Genomic DNA, 26,568 nt, shown 5'->3' on the forward strand with positions numbered 1-26,568 from the left:
CATGTAAACACAGGTTTCAGAACAAGTATCTTATCAGATACTTGCTGTAGATTAACTGCTTCAAATAATTGCTGTTATCAGAAAACAAATAGCAGCACTTTTCAGAAAACAAATGTACTGCACACATTGGTTTCTACCTGCATATGCACACACACTTGTTACAAATTAAACTTTTAGTGTGAACGTATTTTACTAGGAAACCCCAAGGGGAAAGAATTGACTTTCTATGACTTTACTTAATGATCAATTAACTAGTTCTACAGGTGGCCCTCTTATTGCTGAAATAATGTACTAATCATCTGGTTTTGCAGACCATGATTTACCACCCTGAAGTATAAAAATTAAATCAATGTGTTTTGCACAGCTTTTATTACTTCAGGTTTATCGCTGGGGTAGGCTTCATTCTAAAGAGTAAAACTGTCTCAATTAACACGGCTGGTTATTAATGTACCAAAATCTAAGGAAAGTGATATTGAACAGAAATTGATGATTACTCTGGAGAACATGAAAATGCCCATCTATTTAAACTTGTCACCACCAATTAAAAAAAAAATGGCTTTCTCAATTGTCGCCCAACAATTCAGTAAAATGCCCATTTGGAGGAGTTATCAAACCGTACCTCACTGGGATTATTCTTTGCATACTTATTAGGGAGAAATGTTTAATATACCAGTTACAACCACAAGATGGAAAACATGGCGATGTTTTTTAAGATCAGATGCTAATAAAGATTAGGAGACGGTCAAGAAGGAGAGAGACCATGTTTTAATTGGAAATGTGTGCCTCACCGGCTCAAACAACCACATTCAACTTTGAACTACTTTTCGTTTGCAAATGAACAACAACAGGATTTACCACAACTTGGCTTGACCATCGCTGCTTATTTAAGAAACTTCCTGACTTATTTAGAAAGTTATCCCTCTTTTGAAAATTCACTCACTGGAGGCCAACTCATTCACAAAGAAATGAAGGCCAGTTCTTAAAGTGTTACCCACTGGTTATGCAATATTAAAAGAAGGTCATGCTGTTTCTGAAGATGTTCCTGTTATTTATTTCACAGGGAGGCAAGGCAGGAAATAACTGGGGTAACATTACATATTCAGGCAACAGGCATATACAAAGAATGTAATTACTGTATAATGTATGTTGTTGAAAATGTTAGGTCTACACGTATACAGTATACAATAGGCCTACCATAAAATCTCAGGCATAACCTCAACAAAGCATGCCTGTTTATAATCATTATGTGGAGGTAGATTAGTTGCAAATCACATTACTGTATCTTTTCTCCATAAATAATAACTCCACCAAAAACATCTATACCCCCTGCTGGCAAAAATAGTATCCTGGATTGCAGGGGTTCTCTTGTATAAACACTAAAGCAACCAAATATCAATAGATCATGTACAAAATACAAATATTATTCCTGTAACATATAAATGCATTTATTGTAGAGATAATTCTGTACAATTTGAAGTAAAATAATTTAACTCCGCATTGTAACCTTGTAAGATGCCAACTAACAGTATTTAGGTTTTCAGATTGGCAGATATCTGCCCTGGTGATGTTCAGGTATAGTCTGGAATTACTCATGCATGCTATGCAGTATATTTCCATTTAAAATAGTGTTAATATAATTTGCTGTGTTGGTAGTTTAGATTTTAGATGTTAGCCAAGCATTAAACATCATGTTGTATGACTCTTATATTGGTACAGAGAAAAAACAGAGGAAAAGACTGGGGATTAAACCCTGGTCTCCAGGATATAGGAGGCTATGTGGTCCAGTGGTTAAAGAAAAGGGCTAGTAACCAGGATGTCCCTGGTTCAAATCCCACCTCAACCAAGTGACCCTGACCAAGTCACTTAACCTCCTTGTGCTCTGTCTTTCGGGTGAGACATAATTATAAGTGACTCAGCAGCTGATGCATAGTTCACACACCCTAGTCTCTATAAGTCGCCTTGGAGAAGGTGTAAAAACAAAAGAAACCAAAACCAGGGAGCATGTCATTTTATTTAACATGGCAACAACAAGGTTATAAAAGAATATTAGCAAGTGACCTTTTTTATTGTGTTATGTTATTTATTACCATCTTTACTACAGTGTTAAGCCAGTGAACAAACTATTTCTCATTTTGCCCTCGTTGTTTGTGAAAGTCTGTTTGTTTTGCGTGCCAGTGTCAGAATGCTGAAATGAGCTGGAATTTCCAGATGGACATTATTGGACAGGTTTCATTTAAACTGAGGAGAAACTGGACAAATTTGTACAGGACAAGCAGCACTTATTACTTAAAGAGTAAGTAGCAGGGTTCTGAAAAATATAGCATCATACCTCTTACAACTGTAAAAAATAACATACGTGTAATTTTTCTTTTCATTGTTAACATCCTGACAACTTTTTACACTTACAACTTTAATGTATTCTTCAAAATAGCTGCTCTAGTGCACTGGGCTTTGAGATCTGGAACTCCATGAAGGACTAAGGGTGACTTTATAATGACAATTGTCCGTATCATTTTCTTTAATATAAATACTAAATTGCAAAATGTTTGTTTGGCAATGTTTACAGAAGTGAAATCAGATGTGATGCAAAAGCAAAACAAAGTCCAGCAGATCAAAGGAACATCTATATTGATTAGATGGCTTGGGCGCCTATTCTACCTGTTCTTTATAAATGATTGATAATCTGGGAGTATATGAGGAATAAGTCCTTAGTACAGCACTTTTTTTTTGTCAAGCTTAGGCCTACATTTTTACATGAGCATACATTGGCAGTTGGTCATCTTGTTTTTTCACGTTAGCTTTAACTTTGAATTTATGGTCCTGGAGGTGGATGTATTTCACAGGCATGACTGTTTAAAGAATGTTTTTTCAAAAAGACACCAGCTGATAGGGATGCTGAAGGTCAACCAGAAAATAATAAACAGAGCGATGAAGTAAGACTTTTGGAAGAGGGACAACCAGATGATTTTGCAATGGTCAGTGAGCTGAAGCGTATATCGTGTCTAACTCCAAATCATCTTTTGTTTGAACTCTGAATCCCAGCTCTGCTAGTAGATCTAGTATATGTACAGAACTCACTTTGCTGATGCCCTTTGTTACAAGGAAGGTGACCAGGGAGCATTATTATTCTTGCTTCCATGATAGAAAGAAAATAATGCAGCTGGCAAACTGTGTTGGTCCAGCTGACTGTAGCTGTTGTAGATATGCTACAAAAACCTTAAGATATTTACAAGACAATAGATAATTGTGTTCCACAGTGGCAGATAATATTTCTTGGTTTATCATAATGCTTGTTTTACAATTCAGAATTTGTACATGATTTCCCATTGTGAAGACAGACCAAGATAATACGCTTTGTAGTGTTAATATAATTCAGCAAAATGCTTTCCCCACATCTGTACATCATATAACCATGCAGTTCCTCCCCAGTGGATTTGCAAATGTACTTGCATATTTTATGCATATAATGCAGAAGAAGGAAGATTATGCTTAATTAATGTGGTCATTAAGATGTAATATTGTAGTGTATAACAAAGCTGACCTCAACCTTTGACATGTAACATTAACCCTTCAAACATATAAACAGGCTAGACACTGAGAGGGTGTGTTTTTGCCCAAAGAGCAGAACAAGTAAAAGGGGGGAAGATAGGCTTATTTAGAAACGTGCATTCCACAGCCTCCTGACACTACTTGTGTGTGTGTGTTTTAAGCTGATATAAATGGCAGTAACAGGGATTTCAACTAGAATTGGTCCAGGGGCTAAATAAATAAAATGATTTTGTCAAAATTCAAGATAACAACTAGCCCAAACCCCCCTTTTCCCGCACAAACACTCACACAACAGACATCAGGCATCTGGTTTGCAAATAAACTGAACATCCCACAAAGTGTCACATTGCTATCTATCTTGTTTACTGGTAATGCATGATTCTGATGCAATCAATCTCAGTTTATTTGTTGATAATACTTCATTTCAAAAATACAATGTACTAATGAGAGATCTAGCACCATTTACAGTTCTCTATTGGCCGGTGTTTTATTTTAGACAGCTTTGTCAAGGATTACCAATTGTTTGTTAAATCAAGTGAAGCAGATAAAGTATTTATGACAAAACTATGGAAATGCTTCTGCTGGCTTATCATAATGGGTCTGTTTATTTTGTGTGTTGTTTTCATTACCAGGAACAAAAATACATCTTCACAAATCAATAGTAACAAGGATGTTATTTGAAGTGCTCAAGTTTTGTTTGTTGATATTATTATTATTATATATTTTTTTATAAGACGGCCTTATCCAGGGCAACTTACAATTGTTACAAAATATCACATTATTTTTACATACAATTACATTATTTTTTACACATTATTTTTATCTACAATTACCCATACAGTTGGGTTTTTACTGGCGCAATCTAGGTAAAGTACCTTGCTCAAGGGTACAGCAGCTGTGTCCCCCACATGGGATTGAACCTACAATCCTCCGGTCAGGAGTTCAGAGCCCTAACCACTACTCCAATATGCTTTATTATGGGGTGTGTAGCAGTCTAATGGTTTAGAAGGAGGTAGATGCAGTAGCATTATTTTGGGGATATTTCAAGGATGACTACCTGGGGTTAGCCCACGGACCTCTGATCTACAGTAGAGTTTGTCTTTCACTAATCGCACTGATTCAACCAAGGTTCTATTTGTACTGTAGATACTTAGGACCTGGACTTTATAGAGTACAGCACTGTATTGTGAGATGTTGTGTGATCATTTGTGTTAAAGCATGTGCCTCTAAAGGGTTAAGAGTGTAACAAGAGTGTAGGGAATGCGGTGTCATTATAGATTCCAGAGAGTTAACTCTCCACTCGTGCAAGCCTGTCTATTTTGTGCTGTTGTTAAGTTGCTGTCTTGTAAAGTGCATAGTAGGCACCCAGGCTCCTTCCTTTTGCCTATGTGGGATGAGCTGGTAACACGTGTGTACAGGAATTTTAATAATGTAATTGTAGACAACAGTCACGTAACTTAAAAACTGAAACTTTAAATAGCGTGTTTGTTATTTTCAGATCAATTCTTCAACCAGCATCATACAGCAGTAGTCTCTTGGAACCATTATAACCATTCAAAAACCTGCACGACTACTAGCTCTGATCCAGATAAACCACCACTTGAATTTCCAACAGGAAAATTCTCCAGCCTACACAGCCTACTAATTCACAACAGAGAAATCATACATTTTACTTAAATAGCATCTTGTTTTGCATGTCTAAAATGCTACACCATCCACTGTATTTCCAGATGTGAAAATGGTAAACCATTTTTTCATTTCCATCCAAGTGGGCCCCTGAAAAATAATATAGTATTTTCCATTTGGACTAAAATAAAACAGCAGATGGAATTATATCCAGATCAAACCTCTCTGTATCAAAACTTACATATGCATAAGTTCCAACGCACTGTTGGACTGTTTGATTTATTTTCCCATGGCGGGATAAAAGCCACATGACGCCAAAAGTGTACAGTGAGGGAAAGTACAAATGAAGGTGAATCCGTCACTTTGAAGCAAAGTCAAACAAAGCTAAGTATTGTGCTATGGAGAAGACGTTCATATGACATACTTGTACAGAATTTAACGTGAAGGGCCTACTGGATATTCTTACATAGGGGAATCAAATGTACCCTGACCTTTAAATTAACTAGCCACACAGCAGATATATACAATTCATTACAGTACAAGCTATTTCTCTTCAAAGTACTTACCAAAGGAGTTTCTGTTTTTTCTGCATGCCTTTCAAAATGGTGGATGTTTGTAGTTCAGCAAAACTGTTGGATACTAGCGCAATGGAGTTCAGTGGGTGTGTGGGAATGGGAATAACATGCAGCAAATTACCAAAAAAATAATCTTAGAATTAGAAGTTTTTGTCTACTTCTAATTACACCATTTGCTGTCCTTTTTTCTTGAGATTTACACTGCAAACTGTGAATGTGTTATTATGATTTATGCTTTTTTCTTTTTTACCCGTTCTATAGATGACCTACTGTACTTTGTATGTATTTATTTTTTTGTTTTCAGTAAAGCAGAATTACAGCTGTACAATTATTTGATGGCGGACACATCTTGAGTAGTTATTTCCTCAAAATTGCGAAAAAAAAAAAAAAAAACAGAAATGTTCTCAAACAATTTAAAGTATGAGATTAAGACCAGTCACTTCCTGACTATAGTGCTATAGAAATTATAGTACTATAGAAACTAGTGACTTCTCCTTTCCATTTGACCTACACGTAGCCTGCACTATCAAGCTGCTAGCAACCACTGTCCCTCACATCTCCAGTAGACCAGTAGACAAAAGCTGCCTTTAGTTTTATTCCAACCTAATACATAGGCTACCTTTTAACATTTTACAGATTGTTTCACAGACCGATGATTATACTAATTGTGGACTGCCTTGCCTCAGTTAACATTAGGTAGTCCACAATTAGAGCCAATCAGAGTGTGAAACCAGCCATTATTCTGAAAAAGAATTGCTAGCTGTATAGACCAGAATTTAAGTTGATACATTTTATTGGACCAACATTTACATGGAGAACAGACATGCTTCTGAGTACTGTATTTCTGAAAAAATATTTCTGAAACTGAAAATGTCCCACGACATAAAGTGATTTTTCAAGAATTAGGTTTAACTATGGATAATATATTGCTTAACAAAATGGAAATCAAATTAATCCAGTATGATACCAATCACCACATAGCTTTTTAATGGCATACCTTTTTCTCATCATAAGAGCACATACACTCTCTTTGTTTACCTAATCTGGCTTACTATTTAGAAATCGTTTCAGCTTTCTGTGTGACTTGCATGAGAAGTAACAGCAGGGAATGATTTCCAAACACTGGTTTGCCAGGAAAAGAACTACAATTAAGAACTGTGGCTGTCTGTACTGGCTTATACAAACTGCAATTACTCCATGCAAACTGCAATTCGCTATCCGACAAGCTTGAGTCTGTAGAGAGACCTCTGCGAAACAGTCACACCATTTAGTGAAGACTTGAAAAGCAAAAAGCCCCAAAACATTTATTTTTCCAGATTTCAACTACACCTAACTAAAACCGAATTAAACCATTTCAATTAATTCAGGATGACAATACTGTAGTAGTATTAATATTGGTACTGGCTTGAAACATGGCCTTGTCGTGTAGTGCTCTGAAAGTGACAGTTTTAATCGGGCACCAATCATAACAGCAGTGTTTTTATACCACAGTAATGAGCCCATTACTCTTATTACGGGTACAATCACTTAAAAGTACTAGTTGTCTAAAGTTTACTATGAGATTCAACAATATGCTGTCTTCCTGCCAAGAGTTGCCAGTGGGACTGTGCAAGTTAATTTGGCACGCTGTCTGTTTTGCCATCTGGATAACATTTACAGAAAAGACAGCATCCCCCGACACCTACGTGTCACTACTAACAACACTTACAATCCTTTCACCCACAAACCAGGAGAAAACAACCCTGACCAGTAATTGCAATATGAGATGGAAAGTAAAGGTAGAAAAACAAATATAGTGTATATATTTAGGATCAAGAACAGCTTGTAAACAGATGTGACAGGAAGTTTTATAAAACACACAAACATTCGCCAAGACACGGCATGACAAATTTAATTTACAGCAACGCCGGAGACATGTATGACGTCACTTTTACAGTGTCACACAGTCTGAACGTTAGGCACGTTTGTTTTGGCTCGGTGATTTGAAATAAAAAAGTACGTTTTTGCTAATTATTCCAATAATTTGAGTTCCAATCTTAGACATATAGGCGTAAACTGTACAAATCCTGATATACACTTTTACAATACATCTGCTATAACCAGTGTATCCCTGTCCACCACTGTCTAGCCGGCAGGTTAGTATGTTCAGTCAGTAAATTAGAAAGCTTGATACTGTTTGGTTTAGCATCCTATTTTGACAGACGATCTGCCTTTTTTTCCCCCAATGTTTTTTTTTTTTTTTTTTTTTTTTAAGATAATAGCTCTTACCTGCAATCGTTCGGTCGCAGGCTGCCACATAGCGATTCTCTTGCTGTTTTTAGGATGATGTTTAGTCCAGCTCACATCTGCTTGCAGATACGGTATGCTTTCTCCTTCCCCGCTGCAATCTAGAGTAATTCGAGCAGAAACTGAATTCCAACAGCGAAGCAACAGCAGAGCTCCGCCTGCAAAAAAATATCAACCTCGTTTAGGTACAAATGAAAAGCTGCAGAGGGCGGCATAGAGACATACGGTTTGCAGTGCACACTGCAACATGCATTTAAATACGCGTCCACAACAAAATCGTGTATGGTGTCATCTCCAAAGTTTTCCCAAATAATCATTATAGACCATATTTAAAGTGTGCATATGAATCAACAAAATAATGTCACTTACTGTTTTATACTGAAACAACGTTTATTTTTTTCCTTTTTTGAGACCCTGCACTGAAGCTAATATGTATCTCGTGACATTATGCTTATGATCCCACAATAATGTTCAGTGGCATATTAAAATACCATTGATGGGTGACTGGTAATTACATTATTCCATAGTGCACCCTTATGTGTCCTTCTTTAGATAGCGGATTATGTTGGCTTTCCAGTTTGTGTACATTCCTCTGAGATACTTTCAACTGCGATGCCTTCTTTCAGACCTTATTGGACTCCAATGGGAATGGAATTGAATGCAGCATAACTTGGAGATAAAGGAGAGATATTAGATTAGACTTGCATATTGCTTGACTGTAATTTTCTTGAATAAAAATGAATAACAATAATTGTATTTTTAATTTGATACAACCATTCGTGACAGTGTTGCTCAACAAAAAGAGGCTTAGGTGCAGATCCAGTGACATAAACACAAACTGATCTTGTCAGAAACATCTGTTTTTGACTGAGGCCGCTAATAGTAGCCCAGACCCCAATAATTACCTGGTGCTGGCACTTTGCAGTAAAAAAAAAGAGCTTTGTCTATTTCCCCCAACGTTATTACATAGTAAACTACGAAATTGCAATGGGAAATCTGTATCACTAACTGTGCAGTTCACTTTTTATAAGGGTACTTTCTTTGTAGTTCATTCTCTGCAGTTATGCTATTTATATTTTCTGTAATATCAGGCTTGACCAGTTTACTAGGCACGATTTGTATAGGACTATGATGTGGTGTGAAGTTTATTTTAAAGCTTTACTGTGTAATGGGCAGTGCTGTGTGTTGTACCAGCATTGCCATTATGGAACTCGCCAAGTGAGACTAGATACTATGAGCATTCTTCCAGCTCTAAAAGCTATAACACCGCAAATACAGACGTGTCCGGCTCTTTTGCATTGTGCTTTAGATGCTTGCTTGCTGTGTGCATGCTTGCTGGTTCGTGCCCAGCCTCTGCCCTGTTACACCAGGTAGCTCAATCCTGCCTTTGACATCAGCTTGGGTGTTTAAATAGATTTCAATATTGTCTTTTGTTTTAGTTTTATTTGCAGCCAGACCATGTTCTTTTCTTGTTGTAGCCCCCGAATTATTTTCAACAAACCTGTTTCAAGTGTATTTATCACATTACTAATGACCCTCATTCTAGTCATGGCCCCCTTCCTAACTTTGACCTTGTCGATATAGTTGGTATCGATAAGGTCAGGTCTAGTTATTTTACTGTTTTTCTAATGGCTCTGTATCATATTCTATCCACAATCAGTACCACAATTACCCCATTAAAATCATCAGATGAAGCAAAACACACAAGCCATACTGCAATAAGAGTAGGCTATGGTGTGCGAAGAGCTTTTTTATTATTATAATGATGTATAACACTGACTGGATCCCATGCACACAAGGTCTAACTTCCATCAGCGCTTTGAGTCAATATTTCAAATTATAAACAGATTTTCATTCGAAATTTAAAAATGCCAGATACTGTACGACCTGTGTGAACCATATTAAACAATATGCTGTGAGATTTATTGATTTCACTTTACCCTCTAGCTATAGGGATAGAAGCAGACTATTAAAGTTCTTTTTTTTTTGTTTTGTTTTTTTAATGTCTATGAAATACAGCTGGAGTTTAGTAGTAGACAGCGAATAAATAACCTGGGTTTCTTGGAAGTGAGTGAAGAGACAAGTAGAAAACACCTGCCATATGTAGAATGTGCTTATGCAAATGGAATCCCTGACATGCATTTTGTAATAAATGATAATCTGCATACTTAAGTTGTAAATCAGTTTCAGTCACGATTGTCAAGACAGCTGACATACTTTGCTAAAAGGCTGGTTTAAGACATTTGATTGTGTTGTGAGTTGATTATCATTGAGGAATGGTGAGGTTGAGTGCAAGTTAAACACCTTTCAGACATCATGTTGAATTAGTGCTGCCCAAGCTGCTCATGTTGGTCCAAGGGTATATCTTTTTTATACTCTTAAACATCTGTGTTAAATTAACTGCTTAACTTAAGTTACTTTACTTGTTTTAAGAAGTATTTCACTTGTGTTATTTGACTTCAAAACACAGCTAGACCCAAGCTAATCCCACAGTTGGTTATCTTTATGCAAATATATATTTGTTTCTTTTTTTCTTCGAATTACTGGTTTCCACAATAATAATAGCAATTGCTTTTTTCAGCCAGTCCTTTTCAGCCAGATTAAAACCAGCTTCATTGTTCATAAGTGGCAGATTTTTTGCAGCGCTTCAATGTGATTTGCAAAGCACACCTATAAAACAAACAGTACTTTGTTTTAATCAGCGAGCACACAGTGGTGCCTTACACATGTTTTATTGAGATTATTAAGAAGCGTGGCAGAGGGATCAATCACTGCAGCCTCTCTGAAGCCTGAATACCTGCTTTGTACTAGGGGTTGGACAAAGAAATATAAAAACTACAAGATGTTTAAATTGTTTTGGAGGGACACAACCAGTCCACAAAAATCCTTTAGGGAAGTAGGGGGTGGAAATCAACAGCTAAGAAATCTAAGAAAATACTTTTGAAATATTGGATAAGGAAGCACAGCTCTCTATTAAAGGCTAGCAGATCATGACTGGACCTGAGATGCAACTTTCAGAAGGCATGTCACTGTAAGTGATTATGCTGTTAATGCATTATTAATGATTTATTCAATGTAAAATAATTGTTTTCAACTGTAACCCTCAAAATGTTTGACACCACACACATGATCACAAGCACCTCTTCTAGTGTTCATTTTGACCTTTATTACATCATTCAACATCCAGTTTAAGCACGTGGTTTAAAAAATCTAAACATAATCAAAGGAGAACATGTGTCAGCATGTTGCATTCAGGTAGCTTCTGAAAGAACAAGCCTGGACCGCAAGAACAACACAATGATACACAGCTACGGAAAACCACATCCGCTACAAGTAAGCAAGCTACAGAAACTCACAAATTGAACAAACGTGATTACAAATTAAAGCCTTACTCATTTCCCCTTCATAGTCCAGTTTGCCAACTGATTTTTCATTAATAATGTCGTCACCCAAGGCCAAAACTCATTAAAACAAATATGATGCAAGTCTTAGAAAATAATGCAGAACCCATATAATCTAGCCATGCACCAAGTAAGGCAAAAGCTACAGCATTTTATTTAATGCACTGTATAACAAATGCACCTATTATTAGTATTATTCTTGATATTACTACAACATGTTTTAATTATCTCTTATCAGTTCTAGGAGTCAGGATTTCTAGGCTGTTTCTACATTTTGCTTAATCTACACTGAGGGAACTGGCACCAAACCTCACACAGTACCTTGTTTTACACTAATCTGATACTACTAACCAATCGTGGTTATTAGGTACAGTATACATAGTAAGTCAAGTTGTTGACCATTTATTAAATAAATGCACATACCAGTATATGCTTACTATAGTATCATTAATATAATAGCATCACAATTTCACATTTAAAATATATTTAATGATCAAATTCTTCATGTTTTATGTATTTATTTATTCACTTGTTTAAGAATTATTTAAAAGGTCATTTAAGGACATTTCAACAACGTTAACCGACTAGCTTTTTTATCTAAAACATATTAGTTTACAGTTTACAGTGCTGCTGTTTTGTAGTTTTAGTTTTCATAAATCTTCTCAAACTAAATGCTTTTACAAATCCTTTGTTTTGATTAAAGTGACCAGCGGCTTGTCATCTGGGCTGTAATCTTCATAAGTGATTGGAGTGGCATCGTACATCGCTGGTCTGGACTTCTTTCCAAATCTGAAAGAGACAATACAGTTTAGATTATCTACAGTTAACAGCAGGGTCACCACTAAAGGGTCAACCTGGTGAAATACAGTTTTCAATTACTGAGGGAATAGCAAACTACTAATAAGGCTTGGCCAGAAACATTAATAATAATTACATTTTGCAGCCCTTCTAAAGACTTTAATAATCCAATTGATATTAAAAAAAATAATAATAATAATAATTGAGAATCAAAAACAAGAAGACAGACATATTCAATGATAACGCTTTGGAAACATTCCACAGCTTTCGTGCCTCTGTTGCATGGCATGTGTAACATTCTATCTCGTCAGAGCAAACAACGTGTACTTGGATGTAAGAAGCCATCAATCAGTCTTGCCTACAGTGTACATCCAACCGATGGTGTGAGACCAGGGCCGGATTAAAGTACATGGGGGCCCTACGTTAACCCATATTTTGGGGGCCTTATGCATGTTATGGCGAATGGTGTTATTGGCATATTGGTTAATCCGACCCTGAGTCGGGGACAGAGAGTGTGATGGGAGCGGAGCGAGTCTATTGTATATGGAGCGGGGGAGCGGAGCTGGATAGGAGCGCGGAGCGGACATTTCCAGCCCGCTCTTTCACAGTACTGAGAAGAACTGAGCACGGTTTTATTTTTTTTAAATACATGTTCGGCCATGGAGTTTGCACAGAAAATAAATAAAAGAAGGTGACAAATACAGATGCAGTCGTTGTACAGTATTTTCCATCATCATCATCTTTGCTGATCATAGCTGGGCATGAGGCTTGTTAAACTGTGTATTCCTTTATTGCCTTGTACCATACGACATAAATCACGTGATTATTATTATTATTAGTAGTAGTAGTAGTAGTAGTAGTATTTATTTCTTAGCAGACACCCTTATCCAGGATAATAATTAAATCTCACTGTTTTAATGATAATTTTAATTAACATTCAAAAATCAGAGGGAACACAGAAACACAAAATAATGCAATATGGATCACAGACATAAAAAAAGCTTAAGTCCCAGGCAGTAAAGTACAACAGCATTAGCAAGTGAAAATGAAAGGCCTGAGTCAGTCAAACAACATTTTATTGGCTAAAACCAGGCATAATCATTGCAATATTCTATACAGTTACTGTGACAACACCAGAGGGTAATTCATTTACCAGCAGTTGACAATAAAACCACTAAACTAATCTCTGACAGAGATGTGACATAACGTTACATAACGCCCTACCTTGCATGTCGGATGGAAGCAATGGCGCTGCTGAACTCGCTGTCAATGCTCCTGCAGTTGTAGAATTCCTCGTAAGCTGGTCTGGATGAGCCCTGGTACTCAATACGGCTGATGCGGCAGATCCCCACAATCAGGATAATCAACATGAGGACGAACGCCACACAGAGAGCTCCGATGATGATGTACAGGGAGTGACGGGGCATGTTGGTCAAGGTTTCTGCTGTCCGTGCCGACTTCCATTGAAGATCTAAAACAAAACCCATAGAAGTTTACTTTGAATGTCAATAAATATGTTCCGCACTGTGCAAGTTCCCCACTGTGCATGACTTGCAGTGAGGGGGTGCAAGCAAACCCTCTTTCCATTCAGCTCCCAACTATATCCACACTGGAGAGGATCTGCATTCCCAGTGTTCTTGTGTCTGTGTAAAGGAATCACAATGCCTAGCAATATCTGGAGAATTGTTATAAGCATAATATTACTGTATAATAGTTGTTTTCATATTTCTACATGATATGCATTTCTGTTGTAGCTTTTTAACAATTGAATTCTCTGTTTTTTTGTTTTTTTGGCATTCCTTTTTGTTCCTTCAAATAGACCACTTTTTAAGAACCAGCTCCTCATATTATATATAATATAGCCTGCTATTTTGTATACACAAAACAAAACATTAATCTTAAGAAATGAACAACATACGTATTTCACAACTGGCCCCAACCCATCCTTGAGGGCAGTGGCAGGTGTAGCCATTGGACTGGTCGATACATGTTCCACTGTGATGACAAGGATTGCTCTCGCATTCGTTTACATCAACCTCACATTCCTCACCTGGATGGATACAGAAACCCTGTTAGCGAGGGTTTGTTTGAATGAAAGGTTAAGAAAGACCTATTCCATATGTCAGTTTAAAAGAAACACGTGTCATGGAAAAAAAGGGAACACAATATTTGAAAAATCTCCACTTGGGAATATTTCTCTACTGCTGGAGAGTTGCATTACCAGGTGTGGGCCTAAACCTTGCTTCCCAACCTTTCTTTGAAACCTCTAATACCCTGGTTAAAAAAGACCTACATTGAGTATAGGAATTGCAATGCACTTAAGATGAGATTTATTGAATGATTTAATTAGTTTTACAGGCTTTTTAGACTTCAGCTCTAACAAATATCTAACAAAAATCATCAGTGATTTATTATAATGTTGTAAAAAATAACGACTCTTCATGTTACTAAATCAGCATGTAGTATCATTAATATCATATGATTTATGTAGTTAATTCCCATCAACAGAAACGCCTAATAAAAACAACCAGACATACTGTAATTTCACTCTAAATTCAAAACAGGTAACTACTCCATCTGATAAACCATAAATTAAAACTGTCACAGAAAAGGAGACAGCTATTGGGACATAACTGCATGAGTCATCCATTGTCCCAGTAATCAGGAAATCAAGCTTCTGACTAAAGACTAAACACAGATGCAGGCTTCCCATGAAGTTTGGTTATTTCTTAATTCCAAAGTATTTATTGTCGTTCCCTTAAATTGCATTAGTACTCTGTTTGCCAATTCCATCATCATAAAATGCAGACATGTTTAATAATTTATATACCATGCATCACTGAATACCTTCTTAAATACCTGCCCGAGTTGTAATTCAGTGGCTGGATCTGTGACCTGAATGGGCAATGAATCAAATGTACCTCTAATGAGCAATATCTATTCTGCACACAGAGAAAGGTTTTAATTTAAATGTTGACAGGGGCGGTGGTAAGTAATGAATAATGATTGTGTTTTCCACCATAAGATTGTGGAATCTGCAATTAAATGTAATCCTCTTACTGGAAATGTCACAAATGTGCATTGACTGCAGTGATGTTTTATTCATTGTGTATATCGGGCAATATTATATATCAACTGCACAAACCTCACAGTTACAATCCCTTTGGAAAATTATCATTTTTTCTGTGAGTTTAATCCTAAGGGCATATAAAGGCATGTATTTATTTATACGCAGCACAGAGTGCACCAGCTGGAAATGTGATCGCTGGTATAGTAATGATTATCAAGCAGGCAACTCCCTGATATAGGAATTATTGCTTTTATGAACTTGTTTTTTGCACCATTGTGTATCATGCATAAGCATCTACTGTCTGTGGAAGGAGCCTTCACTTGGAATTGAATTGACCAAGACAATCTGTGAGGTTTATCATTTTGTTTGACTCTGCCAGATATAACATATACCAACGCTTGGGAAATGTTGTTTACCAGGCTGCTGACTTTAGTTGGGATTCAGGAAACAGTCATTTAAAGTGGTCCCCCTCCTGGTATCTACAGTAAACTACATTCTATTTTTACTGTTAATCTCTCAAACGATCCATCATTTCAAATGTTAAATGGCTCTAATGGTGTGATTTTTTTTTTATTTCTATTGAAAAATACATTAGGAATAATAACCCAAATTAAATTGCCATTTGTTTAATGTCTTTCTCATTTTAAATGTCATTTTGAAGTCTCAAATGTAATCTAATCCTGCCTCCCTCAGTAATTATTACAACACATTTTCAATTCCTGTGGATAGTAAAGGCTTGCTCGGTACATTCCATTACATTTCCTCCATGCCTATGAACACGGTTCTCAAATGTCAGCCACACACTTCTCCCTTGTGGTAACATTATTTCTATCTGACCAGGTCATGCATGTATTGCTTAGTTTAAACTTTGAAACAGTGAGGCGACACAGACTGTGTTTCTGTACTGTGAAGGGCTTTGAGCTACCTGATGTACTGTACTTGGAGTTCAGATATGTTTCTGAGAGCTCTAGTGAAGCCACAATGGTGCTCTTGAGTTTGTGATGACTGAAACAGAAGAAAATACAAAGCGGATCTACAACAATAAGACTATGTTAGTTAAGATGGCTATGAAAAGACACAGCCATACTCCCGGATACTCTTGGTCTCGGATAATACTATTAATGCATTACCGGTAATCCTGAAAATATTAAAACAAAGCAGAAGAGATTCCTCAAACACTGTGAACAGTAACTCACCAAGGAATCCAGGTGGGCAAAGGCAGGTCGCATTGAGGCCCTCGCTGTCACAGGTGCCACCGTTCTGACAGTTTATGTGAATGCAAGGGTCCTTGTACAGTTCACAATGTTTACCTGAAAAACCGTGTTTGGATAATTAAAGACACAGTACTAAACTGACCAGTGAAGACTAAATCTACACCAAAGTGACTGAACCTTTGTATAGGTTTCTTTAAGGTGTCCGTCCCATTCGCTTGAATTGAAGAAAGTGAATGTGTTCTGGTGTTCATGTCTGGAAGGAGACGATGACGATGGTCCTGTTCTATTCAATATACATGCATGTGGCTTGTTTAAGAAAGTGTATTCACTGTTGGTAAATTGGAATATTTTGGGAACTGTTTTGAGCCCTGTTGTAGCATACCAGTAACTGTACTGACATGGCAACGGGTAATGCTAATTCTTTCATTGATTTCGAAATGATTGGTGGGATCAAATGCTGACAAGGTGAGAGAAGGGGGTATTGATTTATTCCCATGAAAGCAAACAAAGTGAATTAATAAAAGCGTTGCTACCATGTCTCGCCATTCCTCTGAACTGAATTGCAGTAGCAGAGTAGTAGCTTAAAACACCAACTTCCATTTACACCTGAATTCTTATTTATATATTCAACATCAAAAGATGCTAATTCAATTCAATTATTTTTTATAATAAAATAAACAGACATGGATTATATTTATTAACACTTAATCCCTGATGTTTTAGTTCAGACCAAATAAAATATGTCTCCACATTCACAAGCTACGAATTGGTAAGTGCAGCAATTGTGGTATGAGCTTTAACACTGTTACCTGATTTAGCAACATATTCTGTTAATGGAAGATATTATGTATCCAATTTAAAGATCTCATAATAGGCATCTAACATCTTTTTTTCTCCTGGAAGATAATATGAGAAACTCCATTGGCATACATAAACAGCTGTTTGATAGAGATTGATAGTCTTGTTAGAACACTCACACGTTTGCATTCAAATCCTGTTGATCCCCCTCCCACCCCCTCACCCTCTCTACAAACACAACCTACCTTCATACTCAGCAGTACATAGACACTCATAGTCGTTGACGAGGTCTTTGCATGTTCCAGAATTCTGACAAGGGGTTGAGAGACACTCATTATACTCCTCTTCACAGTACAAACCATGGTAACCTAGAGCCAGAGAATACAAATACAATTACCTCTTACTTATCAGTAAGAGCCACCTCATAATGGAATTATATTTCACAATTTTCCCCCACCTTAAAAGGTAATTAAACATGGCCCTCAGTTTTGTTTCATGGTCAAAAAAAAATATTATATACAGCTATGGCCAAAAGTTTTGCATCACCCTATGGAATTAACTAATTTTGTTTCATAAAGTCAAATAAAACCTGCTGAATAACGTTACGTTAACATATTGAATTACATACCCCTTTGTAGTTTTCCATATAATTAACAAAACTGTCAAAAATGTAAAAATGTGACGTTTTGAAATCTAGCATGAAATACTGTACTGCTATTATGGCTTCCGTTAGACTTTTGCGATATCATTTTGTAGTTTCTTTGATTACATTATGTTAAATATACAATCTAAATTTTATATATATATATATATATATATATATATATATATATATATATAACTGTCTCAAACCTAGGTGATGCAAAACGTTTGGCCATACCTGTAGAGCTAAATTTCAACTGGCCACTTGGTGGCAGTGTTGTGTTTCAGCCCATGGATTAAATTGTCCTGATTAGGTTTTATGCTTGAAAGAGATGCCAAGGTGAGCACGTGGGAATCAATGAGCTTGCTAAAGATAGGCACTGTCTGCTAACTTTTCACTTAGCAGAGACCACTGCACATCAGTGTGGCTGGGATTGTGTGAGCAGAACAGCCTGCAATCTACAGTACATTCATAAAACATCTTTCTCATCTGATAAATGAAAGTGTGTCTGTTCTGTTATAAAGTAGGGTCTTCATCCTGTTTGGATTACGTGCAGTGTGTGACAAGTGCACTGTTTATTGTCACAAGCAGCATTCCATTTTAGAGGTTATTATGACATTGTTGATGTGAAACGGCCTTGGCGTGCTTGCAAATTCAAGTGAAGAAGCTCATCACCATCAGAGACATGTATATACTTCCCCACATCCTCAAATCTGCCAGATAAACATTTAGAGGTTACATAGGCAAAATATTGATGTCCTTAAAGCTGTTGACAAGGCTGTATTAAGTGACTTTTTCTGTATCAGCCCAGCTACTGACACATGACAACATTACTTATTAGACAAACATCCTCACTGCTCCTGCTCCACAATGTTAAAACAACAGATACAAGATCCTTCTCTCTAATGGCATGACACAATAAGCATGGGGATCCATGGCAACCCGCCTGCACTCATCAATTCATTCTGTAGCTTCTTCTCTGAAAGGGAGTGATGTAAAATTGGATTTTGCATTATAGTTTCTGAAAAGAAGGCACTACTTGACAAGCGAGGGAAGAAAACATTAAGACACGGGATAGAGTGCAGCTTATTCTCATCAAATCCAGTTCACTGTTCAATAGTCCCTGACAAGTTAGAGAGAGAGAGAGAGAGAGAGAGAGAGAGAGAGAGAGAGAGAGAGAGAGAGAGAGAGAGAGAGAGAGAGAGATGCCACATTTTTTAAGTACCGAAACTTTCCAATTTAGAGCAAAAATGTTACCATTTAAGACCCACAGGAACGCTACACACTTATTGTAAACCAATAGCCATTAAATCACCCTCACACCAGTCTTTAATGTAGTCAGGTACATTTTACATGAAGTTTCCAAATAACATTGTGTTAAACAAATTTTGCCAGAATGTGTTGCTGTTAATGGTTGAGATAAAATGACAATGTCCTTTGAGGCCTTATCACAGCAAATGTGTTAGAGGAAAAGGCACAAGCAGGATTTACTTCTAATGACTCTGTGCTGTCATGTCAGTCCAATAAAAAACAGTAACAATAGACTCCCTGCTGGGTGCAGACATGTTCTGCAGTGCCACAGTCCTTGAGCCTAATTGAAACTGTTTAAAATGCTTCCCTGCGCAGTCCCTATGATGCGGGAACTGAGATGAAACAAAAGCTGACATTTAGTGTCTGGAGGAAGTACATTCAGTGTTGCGAAAGGCTACAACAGCGGGGAGGTTGGAGATGAGGGTGTAACTGCATAGCTCTTCCCTCTTTAATTGGAAGCCACAAAACGCAACGTGATTTAATGAAACACAGCACCCATATTTAGTCAGACTATCACAGAGGCACTGACAATTTTATCTTGCATCATTTCTCGAATGCCATTTTGCTAAACTGGAATAAAAGGTTATTTTGGAAAACTATGTACTATTGAAAGGTCAGTGCGCAGCGTAAATGTAACTCTAAAAGCTCTCTTTCTCTCAGTGCCATTCTAAATAAGAATGTATCAGACTACTTTCTCATGTTTCTGGAGCAAGTTTTAAAAAGATGACGATTTGTTAGCAAAGGCAGTAGCTTAATGTGAGTTATTTAACGTTTTTTTTTTTTTTTTAATTAGAATCGTAGGATGTTTTTGCCTCAGGGAGAAATTCTAAAAAGCAATTGTTAGTTATTTGTAAAAATCTGATTTAAATGATAGCATAGGCTATGTGTCATCACATATTATTTTGTGATACTGAATGATGTCATTAAATAGAAACATCTCTTGTATATTAAAATGTATCTGCCTCCAGTTATTGTTTGACTTTTTTCAGTGACTCTAAATTACATCATTCCTGTTTTTAGCAACAGTGCCTACTGACCAAAAACCTTTAACAATACTGTAAGTTTCATTTCAGAAGTTGCTTTAAACATCTTAATGGTGACACAAAAATGCAAGTTATTTTACTTTCCTAAGCAAATGAATATATGAATGTTTCCCCAGTTTGATATGAATAGTACTAGGTACTAGATAGTCTTTAATGTCTGGCAGGATGTGTGTTTACACTCTGATCTCATTTCCAGAGAATGAGTGCCCGCTTTAAGAAATTTAAACAGAGTTAGGAAAAGTCCTACTGAGACTGTGGCAAAAGAAAGTAAACAGTTTAGTAAGAAAACCTTAAGAAAGCACATTTTAAATGTATGCATGTAAGTATGCATGCATGTATATTTATTAGCTGATGGATATAAACAGCCCCCAAATGATAAATATTTACAGCCACTACAAACTTGGTATTATTTTTGTTCTGGTTAGAGAAAGGAATTCATTCCAATGTAAGTGTTAAAGGGAAACATACCTTGAAAAAAACACACAAAGGATTTATTTTTTAACTTGTCTGATACCTGTAATAAAAGTCTTGAGTAAACATCACTTGTTCAGTAGATGGATTCACTAGGATTTAGTGCTAAATACTGTAGGCTAATATCTTCTTCTGGAAAGGGACTCATGGCTCAAGCTTAACCATTTGCGTACACCACAGTAGGCTGCTCCTCCTGAAGGCAAACACAATGAACCTGGCCTAGCTGTTTGACATTTACACAATGACAGGTTTTTTTTTTTTTTTGCAAAGAAATCCCAAAGGCATCATCAACATTCACCTTCATTTCATTTCTTACCAATCCAACTGCTGTGTTGTCTACCATTCTAGATCGTTGTTTTTGCTTTATTTATTTGATCTGACTTGTCATGTTTCAACCACTGAAAAAAGCTGATTTTATTAAGTAATTAAGAAATGATCACTAGTGGTGTGTGACTATGGGCCCTATTTTGAAACAAGAGCAAAGGCAAAAACATCTTTTCTGAAAGGAATAACATGTAAAACTAGAAAGAAACTACCAGAACACTAAACTATTTGTTGAATAGTCAGTAAGAGCACAAGAATAGTTATGAGTGAGAGCCATTTGGCACATCAATGCTAGTCAAATTCCTAGAAGCTGATCGATTCCAGAACTTTGTCTTGACGGCCCTTAAAGCATCCCACTGAATCCTACTATTATGAAAATGTAAAATGACTTCAAACAAACAGAGAAAACTTAAACATCCCAAAATCATAAGAAAATCTTGGGAATTCCCAGAGCAAACTGCTAATATCAATCTTGCCTGAACCTTTTAGTAAGTGTATATAATGCAATAGCCCACCATGGAGAGAGCTTTTGTGAATATAGCAGTCAGTAATCTCAGAGAGCATCCAGGATTGTATTTTCTAACAAGAAATGCTGTATAGAAAAAAAGATATGCTATATAGTATATTTCTTAGTTAGTTCTGCCAATACTCACCAACAGCTTCACAGATATGTTTACCTGTGTATTGTTTTATTTGTAGTTATGTATTGAAATATATAGTGCGATATATTGGTGTACTGTACATATGAAAAGCTATCATCAGTATTCATACCTGGAATACACAGGCATTTGTAACTGGTTCCAACACTGCGGCAGATTCCATGGGCGCAGGGGTTCAGAGCACAGAAGTCAATGAGCTGAGTGCAGGTAGGCCCTGTGTACCAAGGACTGCAGCTGCAGCTGTACGCCAGCCCATTAGAGTAACAGCTCCCATTGTTCTGGCAGGGAGACGAAGCACAGGGATCTATCTTCTCCTCACACATTGATCCCCGATATCCTGAAACAAACACAAGACCAGACACAGTCAGAATCATTATCACGCTTTATTTTACACAGCACATTTTGTTTTGTTTATTACCTGTTAACAACTAGCTTATGCATTTGAACACATGCTGTACATTTCTTATTAATAGTTGGTTAAGATATGGGATACACTAGTTCAAATAAAGACCAGCTAAAACTGTTCGACAAACAGTATGATCAATTTGATCGTGTGACCAAAATCATGAAACAGCCAGTCCAACCATAAACACATGTCAGGGACCATGCTGGCTAAAACAAAACATTATAGAACTGCTATGGTAGTGTTACTAGACTGTAATACTGCACTTTCTCCTCTAATGGAAAAAGATCACAAGATTGAATTCCTGTACTCACCACACATCAAACTAGTGTAGGCTTTTGTGAAGAGTCAATTTAGTTTCTTCCTTTTAAAAAAAAATATTCTCAATTTTCCAGTTTTCTCAATGCATATGTTATTAAACTGTGTACAACAATTTTACACATGCCTGTTTTCAGGCTTTTGTGAAGAGTCACACATTTTTTTTTTTTCTTTTGAATAATGAAGTGTATTCAGTTAATCAATTATTGTCGATTATTAGCAGTCTGATATTTGAAGAGGAACTCACTGGCTGATTGCATCACAGTAAAAACTGAACAGGATTGATTCAATAAACTCATCACACCAAGACATTAAGGACTGGTTACAGCTCATGATTTTCATGGCAAAACATCAGTGTCTTAGGAACATACTTGACATGTTTTCATACAAGAAGAATTACTGTGCTTATGGTATAGTTGATATCTTAGGATCTCAAGAGACTTTGGTAGCAGGAGCACATGCATGTTAGGAAATAAAATGTTTGCTAGTGTATTATTTTTCAAAGGATCTGTTACAAATGAGCATACTAGACATGCCCAGGCTACCGTATTAAGAATCATTTGGAGGGTTCTCTCTCTGTCCTTTCAACAGGAAATGCTAAGACAGACACCTGAGCAGTTCTTACAGGGATGAGGTAAAGGAACTAACAGACTAGAAATAATTGGATAGCTAACAAGTCAAAACGTTTAAATATAGAGCAGTGGGCCTATTCCATATTCGATTTGAAAATACCAACTCATTCAAATAGTTGCAATAATTCAATATCACCATGCAATGTAAAGAATAATTGGAAACAATTAAATATAATTTGCGGAAAGTAAATATTATTTGAAAACATTTCTATAACTTTTGCAGAAATCAAATAGTATTTGAAAATAATTAAATCCTAGTACAATAGGTGTAATAAAGTTAAATATATATGGAAAGAAATGTATGAAAGCCTAATTAATATCCTGAAGCAGGTTAACCCCTAGTCCTCGTTAGCTGTTCATCAATAACCAATTACACCTGCTGCCATTAACAGAGCAGTTGTCCAGAGGTAATTGAGTGGGTTAGCTCCTCACTGTTCTCATCAATTTTTAAAGTGGCCTGTTCTTAATTAATCAAATTAACATGTATATATAGCATTCTACTCATTTGAGAACCACCTCAACCATCATGAGTTAATCACAAGACCTAATATAAAAGCAAGTGAAGTCATATGTCAAGTTACACTGAGGGACCACTGCTGCTACAAACAACATGTGCCTACCCAGGGTTCCAACATTGTTTCTGCCAGCTATGTCATTTCCAGCATCATTGGATTAAGGACCTTCCTGAGCAACTTTAATGCAAAGTACAATGCCCAGCTGGTGACTGCCCTGAAGGCATCCCTAGAGAAGCGCCTCTCCCTTTATGAACAGATGCCTCTCTACAAGCTGGCAGCTCTACTGGACCCCCGCTTTAAGGCTGTGTGGTGCCCAGAGCAGCTACTGACAGCCACAGCTCTTCTCCAGCAGGAGTGTGCCAGGTTTGCTCCACAACCTTCCCAACCTGCCACTGCCCAGGATCCACCTCCAAAGAGAAGCAAATAGTTTTTGTTTCATGTTGGCCCCCATACCATCTTCTGCTTCTGCTTCCACAGAGGTAACAGTACCTGTCTACCCCCTGCTTCCCAGAAGGGTCAGACCCCCTTGCCTCAGAGCCCATTCCCTGCATTGGCAAAGCTAGCTGCCAGGTACCTCAATGTGCCAGCCACCTCAGCCGCAGTCGAGAAAGTGTTCAGTGTTGCTGGCAGGACCTTTAGGCCAGATCGCTGCTCAATGAGCGACTCCAGGTTCGAAACAGTAATGTTCATCAAGTGCAATCGCCACTTGCAATAAAGGCAATGGACAATCATATTGACTTACTTGGATGGGACTGTATTGATTTGTTCATAATATGATTTTTGATGGTGGGGAAATATGGGTCACTACACATGCTAGGGACTGATGAATTTTGTCACTATAATGCCAATAATAATGTGTCTTATTATGGTGTTTTGTGAATTACATAACTGTCATCTACCTGTATATGTGTATGTAAAATACATGTTGAAATACACTACAGTATGTGTTGCATTATTTGACAATATTTATAAATATATTTGTAAATCAAGGTTAATATTTAAATATCTTTCAAATGTTAATGGACAGTGGTTGAAATATTTAAATATTTACAATCAATTCAAATATATTTCTAAAAACATTGAAATATTCCAAGTCACATGTCCATTTATTTGAAGTATTTAAATATATTTAACTACTCATTAGAATATTTATTCCCAGGTCTGGTGGGTCTTATCTAAAAGTATAACAATTATTCTAATGATCTTGTATACCTGGGTTACTGCATGAACAAAAGTGCTGTGGTATTAAAAATACAATCTAGACTCAACCTCTTAAATGAAAAATGTTGGATTAATTTGTTTTGTAATGTATTAAGATTTTAAATTGTGTTTTTTTTTTAAATTGTACCTGATAAAAAAAAAAAAAGATTGACCCATAAAAATAAATGTGACTATTACCGAAATGTATTTTGCTTTATTTGCAACAATTATCAAAATGTCACTAGACCTTGAAACTGCAATTGAGAGCACCACTGTGTCCCTATGGGAAACTTACTAATCTTACTAAAAATAATATCTGTGAAGAAAAAATTAATTAAAAAAAAAAACATTTTAAATTAAGTGTCAGAATTGCTGGATAACCCAAAAAACATCACACTAAATATAGAACAAGGCTGTATCTGGATGCATTTTAATGCAAGAGACAGACAAGAGCAGACTCCAGGGAATAAGACTCTTACAATAAAGAGGAGCTGATTTAGCTGATAAAAAGTACCACATACAGGCTTTTTAAAAGCCTTTTGCACGGCTATATTTTTTAGTCACTGCATAACTCCAAATAAAGCAATAACGGCAATTAATCCTAGATGAATTCTTGCTACAGTATGGGCATATAAAATATATAGCACATATAATAAAATTGTAAAACTAGAAGAAAAAAGTTTAAGAAATACAAAACTAATAATGTCAATAATGTTTGTTTTGTTTCTTCTCCAGAAGAGCATTTTCTTTTTTTCACTTACAGGAATTGCTTTCAAAAAGAAGGCCTTTACCTAAACAATCTCTAACTCATGCAGGTTAAAATGAACTGATAGCGGCAGTTTGAGTTACCCAAACAGATTACGAGACTGTTCTGTTTTTACTAATTTATGGTAGGCTTATTTTTGTTATAATTTTGTAGTAGTCGTTGGTTTTTAGAATATAAGGACTTTGAAATGTACATACATTTGTAGCTCTGGCTTTTCCTAATACCAAGGTTCCCTGGATAAATCTTACAATAGTGCAAGTGTCACTTTTTCAGCATGCAAACTACCACCCTTGTCGGATGAGTGGTTCTCCAGTTATGCATATATATGTGTGCCTCTCCCCTATATTCCCAGGAGAGATAATAACACTGCTATATACAAGAACCATCAAAACCATTCTGTCCGTGCTTCTGCAGATAAGCTGGCACATTATGCTCTGCTTATACTGTATGGCAAACAAAACTGAATTATTTGCAGTATGCTGTATTCGCTGCACTAGTGGGTAATTTTGTCCCTACAAATGAATGAATATGTTATGACCCTTCAGAAAGCCATCAGGAGTAAACGAGATAAATGTTGTCAATTCTACCTGCCTGTTGATGCAGGTGCCTTTATTCCTACAGGGTTGTGTCAGGCAATGGTCTATTACAGACTCGCATTGCTCCCCTGCGTAGCCTGTAAAAGCATATTTAATAAGACAATATTGTAACAAAAACACTCTAATATATATATATATACAGACGTGCTCAAATTTGTTGGTACCCCTCCACAAAAAACGAAGAATGCACAATTTTCTCTGAAATAACTTGAAACTGACAAAAGTAATTGGCATCCACCATTGTTTATTCCATATTTAATAGAAATCAGACTTTGCTTTTGATTTTTTATTCAACATAATATTGTAAATAATAAAACAAATGAAAATGGCATGGACAAAAATGATGGGACCGCTAACCTAATATTTTGTT

General features: G+C 36.5%; 2 protein-coding genes across 2 annotated transcripts in view; both read right to left on the reverse strand.

Annotated features, from left to right (window-relative positions):
• pid1 (phosphotyrosine interaction domain containing 1) overlaps positions 1–8,249 on the reverse strand; it is a 35,053-nt gene extending 26,804 nt beyond the window's left edge. The window contains exon 1 of the mRNA XM_034038581.3: positions 8,019–8,249. Coding sequence (XP_033894472.3) covers positions 8,019–8,048 — 30 coding nt within the window. The 5' untranslated portion in view covers positions 8,049–8,249. The remainder of the gene's footprint in view (positions 1–8,018) is intronic.
• A 2,930-nt stretch (positions 8,250–11,179) lies between these two features.
• The window catches only part of LOC117422966 (delta and Notch-like epidermal growth factor-related receptor), a 50,161-nt gene continuing 34,772 nt past the window's right edge, over positions 11,180–26,568 (reverse strand). Inside the window, exons 7-12 of the mRNA XM_034038229.3 lie at positions 21,881–22,105; positions 17,563–17,685; positions 16,502–16,615; positions 14,154–14,285; positions 13,460–13,706; positions 11,180–12,226 (exon numbers count right to left, since the gene is read on the reverse strand). Coding sequence (XP_033894120.1) covers positions 12,115–12,226; positions 13,460–13,706; positions 14,154–14,285; positions 16,502–16,615; positions 17,563–17,685; positions 21,881–22,105 — 953 coding nt within the window. The 3' untranslated portion in view covers positions 11,180–12,114. The remainder of the gene's footprint in view (positions 12,227–13,459; positions 13,707–14,153; positions 14,286–16,501; positions 16,616–17,562; positions 17,686–21,880; positions 22,106–26,568) is intronic.

This window comes from Acipenser ruthenus, chromosome 17 (assembly GCF_902713425.1).
Source record: "Acipenser ruthenus chromosome 17, fAciRut3.2 maternal haplotype, whole genome shotgun sequence".
In the NCBI taxonomy this organism is placed as follows: Eukaryota; Metazoa; Chordata; class Actinopteri; order Acipenseriformes; family Acipenseridae; genus Acipenser; species Acipenser ruthenus.